This window comes from Hemicordylus capensis, chromosome 3 (assembly GCF_027244095.1).
Source record: "Hemicordylus capensis ecotype Gifberg chromosome 3, rHemCap1.1.pri, whole genome shotgun sequence".
NCBI lineage: Eukaryota > Metazoa > Chordata > Lepidosauria > Squamata > Cordylidae > Hemicordylus > Hemicordylus capensis.
Window position 1 is genome coordinate 319881123 of NC_069659.1, and position 12366 is coordinate 319893488.

Here is a 12366-nt window from a genome sequence, read left to right on the forward strand (position 1 = left end):
GTCTTGCCCAAATGCTTGAACAGTTTTACAAGCATGCAGCAGTTTCTGCAGTGCCCACAAATGCATACTATGTCAGCCAGTGTTCTGACTGAAAGAGGTAACACGGTAGAAATCCACAGACATTTGTGGGGCAAGGGAGCAGCAATCCTTGAGATACACCTGGTACAGTTATGTCTGAAAATGGTCTCTATATTTGTGTGGTACAAATTTAGAAGTCTCGTGTAAAACAGCATTGTCAAAAAGGGCATGGAACAACAAGATTGTGAGATGGAGGGTAGCACAAAGTGATGGTTGGTGAACAAAGTGAGACTGCAAAAAGGAAGAGAGACTGGGAGAAGGGGGTATGGTGGAGATAGAAACAAGCAGCTGCCAGTATTTTAAGGGTAAAAGCAGCAAAGGGCTCAGGAATCTCAGAACTGTCTCACTGACTCAGAACAAAAGGTTGACCCGCACAGGCATTTTGCTTTCAGCAGCAACCACTCCTGGAATCTCACCAGCACAGAGGCAATAGCATCTACTCTTTGCTGCTCCCATCACCTGCTATTCAGGGTATGTGACCTCTGAACACTGAGGCTCCACATAGCCATCATAGCTAGTAGCCAAAAAGATGTATCCAGCAAAATCTGTCCAATGTTTTAAAGTCATCAAGAGTTTGAAGATAAGAGCCAAATATTTTATTCTTTAACACCCTAAAAGACAGCGATGATATTGTACATGCACAAATCCTTTAGCAAGAGGGAAGAGAACTATTTTGCAAGATGATGAATGCATATGGAAATCAGAGATACCAAACAGGATTGAAACAAGTTGCAAAATGTCAAGATGCTAGAGCAAGACTTTTGAGGGAAAGGACAAACACATATATAACATCCCATAAAGTACCATAGTTGACAAGGTTTAATTAAGTAGCTGCAGTGCAATTAAGACAGGTCAATTAAACATCCTAAGCAATGGCAAAAGTTGCAGAGACCAGCAAAACTAGAATGGCAAGACAAAAACATCTATTTTCAGCATGTTTGATTAGAAACTGCCCAGCATAGAAAATACCAGACAAGAAAAACAGCAGGTTTAATAAGCAGAGCAAATCAAACTCGTAAGATACTTCAAACCTACATTCAGAATTGTGGCTGCTGTTTATCAGGCTGAAGGCCTAACTAATCCAGCATCCTGTTACACAGTGGCCCACCAGATGCCTCTGAAAAGCCCACAGGCTAGAGTGGAGAGAATACCCTCTCTCTTGCTGTCGCTCCCCTGCAACTGGTATTCAGAGGCATCTTGCCTCTGAGGCTGGAGGCAGCCTTTAGCCCTCAGATTCATAGCCCTTGATAGACCGGTCATCCATGAATTTGTCTCTCTTTTTAAAGCTATCCAAGCTAGTGACCATCACCACATCCTGTGGCAGAGAATTCCATTAATCATAGATTAATTATATGTTGTATTAAAAAGAACTTCCTTTTGTCAGTCCTAAATTTCCCAGCCTTCAGTTTTATGGGATGACCCCTGGTTCTAGTGTTGTGAGGGAGAAAAATGTATCTGTCAACTCTCTCTACTCCATGAATAATTTTATACACCTCTATCATGTCTCCTTATAGTCACCTCTTTTTCAAACTAAAAAAGCCCAGATGCTATAGCCTTGTCTCATAAGGAAGGTGCTCTGGGCCCCCCGATCATAGGAAGCTGTCATATACTGAGTTAGACCATTGCTCTATCTAGTACAGTATTGTCTTCACGGAGTGGCAGCGGCTTCTCCAAGGTTGCAGGCAGGAATCTCTCTCAGCCCTATCTTGGAGAAGCCAGGGAGGGAACTTGGAACCTTCTGCTCTTCCCAGAGCAGCTCTATCCCTTGAGGGGAATATCTTACAGTGCTCACACTTCTAGTCTCCCATTCATCTTGGTTGCCCTCTTCCGCACCTTTTCCAGTTATGCAGTGTTCTTCTTAAGATAGTGACCAGAACTTCACACAGAACTCCAAATGTAGCCGCACCATAGATTTGTATAAGAGCATAATAATTAGTGTTTTTATTTTCAACCCCTAATGATTCCTAGCTTAGAATCAACTTCCTAATGATTCCTAGCTAAGAAATTAGCTTTCTTTACATCTGTAAAATAATATTTCAGCTGTTCATGCTTACTGATGATCTCCTCCACAAAATTTCCGCTTATCGCTTGCAATTCTGATCCTTCTGATTAAGCAAGAGTCATAAAGCCACCTGGAATTTGCTAATATACCTCCAGTCAAAAACAAGATTTTAAATCCAAGGCTGTAATGTGTATAATTTGATCGATTTGTAAGATCTTTTTGAAAATGCTGTATTCAGGTCTTTTTTTTTTTTTAAATGAGAAGTTAAAGAACTGCAGACAGGAAGCAACATCTTGAGAAGCATTCTTCTTTTCTCACAGGAGGGAATGTCTTCAAGGTGATGCTTGCTAACACACACCCATACATCTAAAAAGCAAAGCTACTTTTTTGCTTCAAACTTTTAATCTTATGCAAGATTAATCCATTCATTAACATTGACCAACAATTTTGACTGAGTGACAGCCAAATTTAAAACAAGGCAAGCGACTAATTCAGAAGGCCACTTCAACATTCATGCTGTTGCAATTTTTTGACATGTTATGAAGCAGTTCCCATTTTCCTCAACCACTAGAAGGCTGGGATCAGAGCATGTAGTGAGTGTCTCAGCACATTCATGTATTCAGTCCAAGGTTATCAATCCGCCGTGATCTAACACAGGCCTCAGGAATAGGGGTGGAGGCTAGAAGTGAAAACAGAGGTAGGGATGTGCACGGAAATGGTGAGGGGTGGTTCAACAGGGGATGTGTGGCTTTAAGGGAGGGTGCACTTACTCCGCCACGTTTCCCCTGCCAGCGCGCAAGTATGTAAGAGCCCGCCGGGGCTGCAGCATACCTCCCTGCTGCCCCGTGCCACCGTTTACTGGATGTCACCGGAAGTAGCAATGCCGGCTTCATGCACCAGCAGTGGGGGGAGTGCTCCCCCCACCCTTAAAGCCACCCCCCCAAAACTTCAAACCAGCCCCGTGTTTGAACATGTTCAGAGGCCCATAGAAGAGCCTCCAAACAGGTTTGTGCACATTCCTAAACAGAGGCAGTACCGGATAGCCTTGTGATATGCATTTATGACTGCCTCCAAATTATGAGCCATGACCACCACCACCCCACTGCCCCATACCAGACTGAACTATGACAAACTCATTGTCCCTTCCAACTTAAGAGCTACTGGCTCTTAGGCAAAACCGGAATAAGAGCTCCATCTGCAGCTTTTATTTTGAATAGAATGAGAAAGAGTGGTTTAAGTATAGTCTACTGCTGCACACAGATACAGACTTCCAGGACAGCATCACAGCTCCAGGATAGTATCACAGCAGTTATGGGAGGAAGAGGGAAAACCCAAGGTTGTCCTTTTGGGGCGGGGGGGGGGTGACTTTTTTTTTTAATTGAAGGTAAATATAAATTGCACCACATGCCTATGCCAAAGGGAAAGAGAAACATGTAGTCCTGGAGAAAATCTCCAGTCACAGGTTAAGAATAGACTGTCTATGGTGTTCTCTATAGAAGCACAAACAGGATTTTCAGCAGAGGCAACAAGATGAATTCTGTTCAGTCTCAAGACAATTCTCTAGATAAGAGGCACTACAAAAACCAGCCTACTAGTCTCAGGACTAGTGTCCAAGTATTACTCTGCAAAGTTTTTATTTTGCCTCTCATACAACCCAGAAAAGAACCTTTAGTTGAGCAAGTGCTTAACTATTTGTTTTATACATGCATTCACTGCATGCCTCAATTTTTACAACTAAGGGCAAAAGAAACTAGTAAAATTTGGTTCAGATCATTACAACAGAACAGCCTGCATCTAAGGCATTTTTTGTTTGGTATGGTAGCAGAGATATCCCCAACCCCCAATATGCCTTGGAGCACTCTCACCACTTATGCAGAACTGGCATAGGAATTTCAAGTTATTACTGAAAGCTAGCAAAACACTTTCAAAGGATCAAGGGCAAAGGGTAACACTTCAAGTAGTTCAAATTTTCGGAAGTAACACAATACAGCACAGCATTAAGACCTTCCTTGCATTCAACCCAACCACTGTTAACACATGTCTTCTTAAACAGGAGTGTTTTGTTTGTTTGTTTGTTTTGGGGGGGGGGGTGACCCAGAACCACATAACACACTAACTCGTATTTCATTTGGTTGGAATAAATTTATTTCATCTGTCTGTAAACAAGGTGTTTAATAGTTATGGCATTTTTTGAAATGCATATTAAATCAGATGAGTTAGACTGTATCCCAGATGTAACAAAGTGCAGGGAAAGAAATGGACAAATCAGCAACAAGAATTTGTTTTTAAGTCTGTACATTATCCACAAGGCCCAAACAATAGAAGCAAATACTAGAGTGTCCCTAAAGTAGTGCCATTCAGAAGAAACCGTTCTTGTCTGTTAAAATCCATCTCACAATAGCAACAGTTCCATTTTTTTTAAACATTAGTATGGCACAGAATACATATTAAAAATTCATCACAAGACAGCCAACTCAGTTATTCCAACCAAGACCATCTCTCATTTTCTCTTTTGTATACAGAGTTCTGCAGTTCTCTTTTAAATGGACATACAAGTTAGTACCGTGCTCAGACTGACAATTTGGTTACACATGGTTCAGATGACTAGTGCACAAGGCAGTTTACTCCACAATTTCTGCCGCAAGGGCATGACAGGCCAAATGAAGATTAGATTTGAAATGGTATCCGTTTGGACCGTTTTATCTTACAACTACCAACCCTCAAAACACACATTGGTATCAGAGCAGCAAGTCTTATTTACCAGTTAATGAGCTGACAGTCTGAGGTCAGTCTAGGCTACCAGTATATAGCTGATGGTAGTTTTGTCTACAATGACACTGCAGTTTCATATAAAAAACCCCCAAGCTGCAAATCAAAATTGGTCCTATGAAAAACTGAAACCAGACACACTCCAGATGGTTACACTGGGATATCTAAAAGTCCATGATGGCAGCCTTTTTTTTTTTTTTTAACAGTTCAACTACAGAACAGAGCTGGCAAAAAAAAGTTACGTGCCTGAGCTATTGCGGTGATGGAATGTCCCTGGGGATTCATTCAAGATGGTGATGGTGGCGGTGAGGGGAGAAGTGCATCGGCACCTTTTCATAGTTTTGCAGTTACCCTTGTAAAAGCAGGATGTGCTTCAGACACCATGAAGAGTTTGCAAGTCTACACAGAAGAGCAACAACAAAACTAGAGCAACACTTGTAACAGCTTTCAAGCGGCAAATTGGTTAAACAAACCAGGCACTGTATTTTAAAAAAAGTATATATATATTTATATATAGATAGATGGAAGCAAACAAAAGAGTGGATGAAAGATGAGGACAAGGGGGAAGGAAAGTAGAGATATGCATGCACTTTTTCCCTCCCAACCATGCTCTACAAAAGGAAGACTAATGAGCTGTGTAAATGCTCAAAGTGCTGAAGAGGCATTGATCAATCTGGATTGTACAATCGGCACCTTATTTAGTTTAGGTTGGTTTAGTTCTCAGTGTCACACTAATTGCTAAGACAAAGCAAAGCCTGGACTTGGCATGATTTCTCTCCCAAGGCTTCAACGTATCATGCATATCATCTTTGTGTTGCAATAAAATGGTGCCAAGATACGGAGCATGGGCACAACAGTGATTAACATACAAACAAAGAGGGTAACTGGAGCCATGACAGTAGGAAAATATGTGTAAATAAACCACCATCTACAGTCTGGTAGTACTGTGAACACAACAGGGTGGCAATGAAGACAGTTGCTATGTGGATGGGGAGAGGCTGCATAGATATCAGACCTCTTCAGGTATAAAGCCAGTTCATAAGCTTTCTTGTTGAGTGTCCCTCCATGGACACCTTTCCTTTCCCATGACCATAACCAATGCTGGAGTACACAAGGAAACAAGGATGAACAGAATTAAAGAAAGAATAACACCTTTCCCCACCAACAGAGGGATACAAAGGAGACACAGGTTCATACCCCATCACCCTGCATTGCTAATAAAGTTTCCACAGTGTAGCTTGCTGCCAGGAAAGTTTAATAGCAATTTTCCCTAATACTTAAACAGTCTGCCTAGCAACTAGAACCCAGAGTCTCTCAAGTATTTTGCCATTGAGTATGCCTTCTTATTCAATCCGCCTCCATGGACCCCTTCTTTGCCCATTACAAAGACCAAGACTGAAAGAGAAAAGAACAGTTTTAAAAGGAGTGCATTAGACAAGGAACTATTCCAGGTTTTAAAAAATCCGTGCAATAAGTGTATTAAAATGCTACAGATTAGAACTTCTCTACACTGCACTATTGTTGTCTTTTGAACAATCTTCATTTAAACAGAACCTTTTATACTGGCAAACAACAGAGCTGCAAGTTTAATAAAATCAACTTTTTAAACAAGATTCATGGGGCATATTACTGGCCAGGAAACTCTGGCTACATCTTGTAATGTAAATAAAGCAAAAATGGTGAGCGATAGCAGCAAATGTTCTGGAACAGAGTTTAAAGCTAGGGTAACTGGAATGTACCCATTACATCAGCTTTACTTGGTCCAAAAGTTTAATGTCAGTCAAGAGTTGTTCATAGTACAAAAATAATCCAAATGTATTTTTTGCCAGGACAGCAGGGTCCTGAATATTTGTAACAATACATTCATCTGCATTACTGTTATATGCCAGTAGGTGGCACTGACATGTATACTAGTTTGGTGTTGAAAGCAGCCTTTTCATATTCTCACTGTGTATTTATTAGTATTTTTATTGATACATCTTCTATACAAGTTGAACCCTTAAAACAGCTTTGCTTCAAGACAGTCTGTAGTTCAAGTTAAAGGTTTGTCTTTGGGACTGGGTTATTTACAAGGGGAAAAAGTAAAAATCTCAACAGGGACCAGAATGTGTTCCTTTTGTGTCTTAATTACAAGAATGTGTTTTATGCATCATTTAAGATCATCTGAAGGAGATAATGCATTCCATAAGCTACACAATTTCCCTTCACAGGATATTACAACTGTGGAAGGGTGATCATGAATTAGTTAATTCTCCTTGGAATTAATGTCTATTGAAGACAACAGGGTATTCTGTTAGAATACTATTTAGGATCAAGTTATTAGAAAAGCTTCCTTTGAAGCACTGTGCAGCACATATTTCTGATCTGTAGTAGAAATGGTCAATAAGTTAGGCTTCTCATGTAAAGTTCTATCTTGAAGTCTTGGACTGAAAGAGACAGCCATTCAGAATTTAGAAGTGGATCTAAGATGTATTAGAATAACCTACTACTACTATTTATATACTGCTTTTCAATTAAAGTTTCCAAAGCGGTTTACACAGAAAAATAATTAAGATGGTTCCCTGTCCGCAAAGGGCTCACAGTCTAAAAAGAAACACAAGGTAGACACCAAAAGAAGCCACAGTAAGGATGTGATGCTGGGGTTGGACAGGGTCAGTTGCTCTCCTCCTGCTAAATATAAGAATCACCACTTTAAGAGGTGCTCTTTGCTCAGTTAGCAAGGGTACTTTTGAACTAGGCAGTCTTCTCTGATCTATGCCAAGCAGTCAGGTGCTTCAGTGTACATATGCCCTCTAATACTATATACTTTTGCAGTACAATAGCTAGATTGAAGTCTGAAGACATAGCTTGCATTTTACTTTACTTGAGACAGTTTCCAAATTATTCACATCCTGGGTTTCTAGCTAATCTAGCCTTCAGGAATGTGGCCTTGCTCGCCACAAAGCTGTTCTGACAGCCAGATAATCTTATGGACGGAAAGATCTTGTTGGGCAGATTAATAGAAGTCAGAGCAATTGGGGTCATTAAAGTCTCCATACTTTTGAGTATTTAAAAAGTGATGATAGTTCAGGCTTACCTCGACCAGCTCTGCCTACAGCAACATTATATGTCGGTTCGCCACCTTGGCTCTTTGTCCTGATGTCCATTGTACAGTCACCATCCACATAGAGGCTATCTCTGATCACAGAGCACTTCTTCGCACCAAGAGTTAGACCGTTGGTGAAGAAACCCTCGCGGTCTTTTCCTACAATCATATCTATTTCTACAGGCTGTCAAGAAAGAAGTCCACAGAGTTTTAGAACAAACTTTTGTATCAGGATTCTGACTGCCGCCCTGCCCCCCGCCAAATAGTAGAAAATTGTACTTTCCTTGTTGCTAACAAAAAGAATATATTTTAGAACAGCTTGCCTAGTGATCTACAAAAATTTATGAAACTTTGAGTGACAGTTAAAGTTATATCCCAACATTGTCCATGTGTTTTGATCAATATAAAAGCAGGCACCACCTCAAGTTTGAGTACACATTTGAGGGAGAGAAGATTGACCAAAACAAAATTACATTCAGGCTTCATGCTCTCTACAAGACCACTTCTTGTTAGGTGCCAAGTAACTACAGCTTTAAGTATGAGGCAAAGGCACAGTGGATCAGATTTTCAAATTCAGCAGAAACAAAACAAAATGCAGAATAACCTCAATGCGGATGCATACAGTGTTATCTGACTGCTTCTTTGATGCTACTAAGCCATGTATCTAAAATATAAGAGTATCATTCATTGTATTGTGAATTTCTGCTCTTTACAAGAGAGTTTATGTAGAATAAAGCCTAGATTTCAATAACTCCAAATTAACATGCTTTACAGAACTCCACAACTGGGGTGGGACGCACAATACTGCACAAACATGAGAAAAATGAAGTAAATCAGCATGTAGCAATGAGAGAGAGGATGCATAAAACAGAATGCTGGCTATGCATTCGCCCCTTTTCTCTGGACTGGGGATGGATTTGTTCACACAGCACAGGATTTGGAAACAGAAAAGAGGCAGTTGCCGTGCTGGGCTAAAAGAAAATGTGGTCCCTAGCAGAGTAGGGTGGAGGAGGCATCACCTTCCAGTAGAACTGCAGAGTCATAGCAGGCCCCAGCCATTCCCAAGCACAAGCCAGGAGTCTACCCATCAACATCACAGCACTAGTGAGAGAGACTGGCTCAGCAGCTACCAAGGGCACCACTCTTTTAACCCATTCCTGTACTTGCTGCAGGTAGGACAACGATAACACATGTTTTAACACAGCTGGTACCTCACCCCCAATAATCCTCAAGAAAGTGTTGGTGAGGGGGAGCAGAATTTTTTTTTTAGTTTAAAAGGGCAGCATTTGCTTTTCAAAACGAAATTTCCCTGCATATGCAGGCAGGAAGCCCAGCCAAAAATGCAGATTGGAGGGGAAGGGGCAGAGCATGCTGGTCAACACTCCAATTGTAATGCAAGATCAAATTGCACATCTGATGGATTGGTAAGGGAAGGAGCACACCCTATAAAAAGTTATATAATCCTAACATATATTTCAGCTCTCCCACCTACAGAAACCATAGTAATGTAAAGCAAAGGAACACTCATGATAGTCTTCTTACAGAGATTTTAAGACTTTTCCTCGTTGGACCCCAACATTTTATGACAAGCCCGAGCACGGGGCGAGGAAGGGTGGAAGGGAGAAAAAGAGAAAAAAGACTGCAGTGCAGGAACAGGGATGATTAATATCTCGGGAGAGATGAGAGAAAAGGAGGGGTTAAAAAAAATCAGCGGCAGTGCGCCATCTTGGAGGAGAAAAAACATGGAGCCAGTGGCGAGGAATGGATTCAGAAAAGCCTCCTACGCTAAATTCGTAAATCCCTCCCCAGCAGCGAGGACCTGAGCAGCGGGAATCCTACGCAGAGCCTCTCCAAGAATCATTTTCCCCACCCCCACCCTTCCCCGTGCCCGGCCCTTTCTCTCCTCCTCCCGCCGTATTGCCGGCTACTGCTTAGCCCAAATGTAAGAATCAACCAGTCCCACAACCAGACATGCAAAACGATCCCTCCGAGAAGCCTCGAGCTGCGGGATACTCCTTCCCCAGCCTATCCCATGTATCCGAAGCTGGGGAGAACAAGGAGCCCAAAGGTAGCCCTGCAGCAGGGACCCGAAGCTTCCCCGCACCTCGCAGATAAAGGGCCTTTGCTCCCCCTCCCCTCGCTATAGCGCTGCTGGAGAGTACAAGAGCCTTGGAGATGCCCAGCCAGCCACCACCAGGCCCGCCCTTTTCTTAACATCCAGCCCGATGAGGAGTTCTAGAGAGCTCGGAAGCGCAAGACTGTGTGATTTTGGATGGTCTTCGGCAAGGCATTAAGCAGGGGGCAGAAAGGGAGAGAACCCAGAAGAGTGCCCAGGCCTAACTAGCGCAGGCTGCCTCCTTCCCAGCCTTCCCATTAAAGGAGCTTTTGCGGCCGTCTTAAGCGTTAGTGGCGGCCGTAAGGAGAGAAACGCGCTGCCACTGACACCCACCCTCCCGGCCCTTCGCCCAGTTCGCTGGGCCTCTCCTCCCGCCACCGTTTCCCCGCTTTGGGGCCGACGAGAAGCCAGCCAGGGGCTGCGGCTAACGAGCGTGCCGTGGTGGCCGGCAGAAGGGAGCCGCCACAGCAGTTACAACCACGCTCCCCACCCCCTTAAGGCAAGATAGAAAAATCTCGGGGCCTGCTGCTAAGGCGGGCGGGGGGCGTGATTGACTCCCCGCCCACCTCGGCTCTAGGAGGTGGGGGGAGCCCCTCCAGGCAGCCGCCCTTGGAAATAATTGGGACTTTTCTTCTGCTGCTCGGTGTGCAGGAACAGCAGAGCCACCCCCCTGCCCACCTTTGCCAGGGCAGGGCAGCAGGGAGAGCGCGCCACACAGAGCGGGCTATTTAGATTACCAAGAAGAGCGGGGCGGTGGGGGGGGCTGCACTGCAACCTCGTGGGATTAGCGCCCTCTCCCCCAACGCAGGCTTGATTGCCTCCTCTCTCCCGCCCCACAAATCCAATCCTGGCTCCCCCCTTCCCATATTTTCTCCTGGGGAGGGGGCACAACGCGGCCCCCTCCAAAGCCCACCTAGGCAACTGCCCGCCGCGCTCCTTCAAGGCAGCGGCAGGTCCTCCCCCCGGCACCCGAGAGGCAGCTTCTTTGCTCGCCGCCGCCGCTCTCTCCACACACAACACACACACACACACCCGGTTCCTTGGGCCCCCCGCTTCCCGGCCCTTACCGTAATGCTCTGAAAGATGCCCCCGGCCGTCGCTGCCCAGACGTACTTGGCGTCACAGTAGCCGACAATGGCGGCCTCCTGGCAGCAGCCATCGCACATCAGGTTATCCACGTAGCTCTGCCAGCCTGCCATCTTCGGCTTGCGCCTGGCGGAGGAGCGAGGGGGAAGGGGGGGAAGAGCCGGGACTCGACAGGCAGGGCGGGCGAGGGGAGGAAGAAAGGGGGTGAGCAGCCGGCGGCGAGCAGCCCCGCGGCGGACAGGCTCTGCCCGGAGGACGGACCGGCGGAAGGGGGTGGGCCCACCTGAGGAGACTGCCGCGATGGCCGCCCGCCCGCTTTTTAATGGCAGCGCCCCACAGGAAGGCGAAGCCGACTCGGCCACTGGGCAGCGCCCCACCGACCCGCAGCGAGCACCGGGCGGTGTGTGAGGAAGCTTTAAAAAAAAAAAAAAAAAAAGGGCCACCACCGCCGCGGGGAAAGAGGGCAGCAGCGAAAGAGTGCGGGCGGGCGCCCTGGCTTGGCTTGCTGGCTGCTGCGGCCGCCGCGACTTCTCCGGAGAGAATCCCTCCGCTGCCGGCTGAGGCTGCCGATGCTGCTACTGGCGTTGTGGCTGGGCGGAGGGATATGTTGCGCGCTGCGTAGCGCCAGTGACAGGCGCGAGAGGGAGGGGGGAGGAGGAGAGGAGAGGAGGGGGACGCGCCGGTGCTGGCAGTCGGAACTGCTGGACACCAGCTGGCGCCTGCTGCGACGCCCTGGCTGCTCTTGTGGGCTCCGGCGGGTGAGGAGTCGTGGCAGCTGCCTGCAGAGTATGTGCGCGGGGATGAGGAGCTTGGGAGAGGAATGTCCCTTTCCTCTCCCTCCCTGGATGATCTCTGCCTGGCCCAGCTCGCCTTCCTGGATGGCTCCCTCCTTGCACTGCTGCCACTTCAGGTTGCCACTTTGTTGTCTGGAAGGGCTTCAGCGACCTTTGACGACACCTGCCTCACCATGACAAGACGAAATGCAACGCTTTCAGCTTTCCTCAGAGTAGCGGGATAGTGAAGCTTCACCTGTTGGTTTTTCTGCCTGTCGTGCACCTGTTAAAGCACGGGACCCCTGTCGGGACTCGGGGGGACGGGGGCGGGAGAGACGGGTTAATTCTACCTCTGCGGCTGTTTACCATTTGTCTAGTATTCAGGCTTGAATCCTGCGGCCATTTACTGGCGAGTAAACCCTTTTGAACTCCGTGACACTTACTGAGGGTCGGGCTG

The 12366-nt window shown here is 45.8% G+C and overlaps 1 protein-coding gene across 2 annotated transcripts; it reads right to left on the reverse strand.

Annotated features, from left to right (window-relative positions):
• Positions 1-4202: 4202 nt before the first annotated feature.
• Positions 4203-11741, reverse strand: PFN2 (profilin 2). Of its 2 annotated transcripts, none has more exons than XM_053308521.1 (3): positions 11118-11741; positions 7926-8118; positions 4203-5248 (listed from the first exon to the last, which is right to left on the reverse strand). In XM_053308521.1, exons 1-3 carry the CDS (start codon positions 11247-11249, stop codon positions 5223-5225), a joined length of 351 nt encoding a protein of 116 aa, XP_053164496.1. In that variant the 5' UTR covers positions 11250-11741; the 3' UTR covers positions 4203-5222. The 2 variants fall into 2 exon arrangements, with proteins under 2 accessions (XP_053164496.1, XP_053164495.1); XM_053308520.1 differs by having other exon boundaries at positions 4203-6244; positions 11118-11737.
• Between the last annotated feature and the right edge of the window lie 625 nt (positions 11742-12366).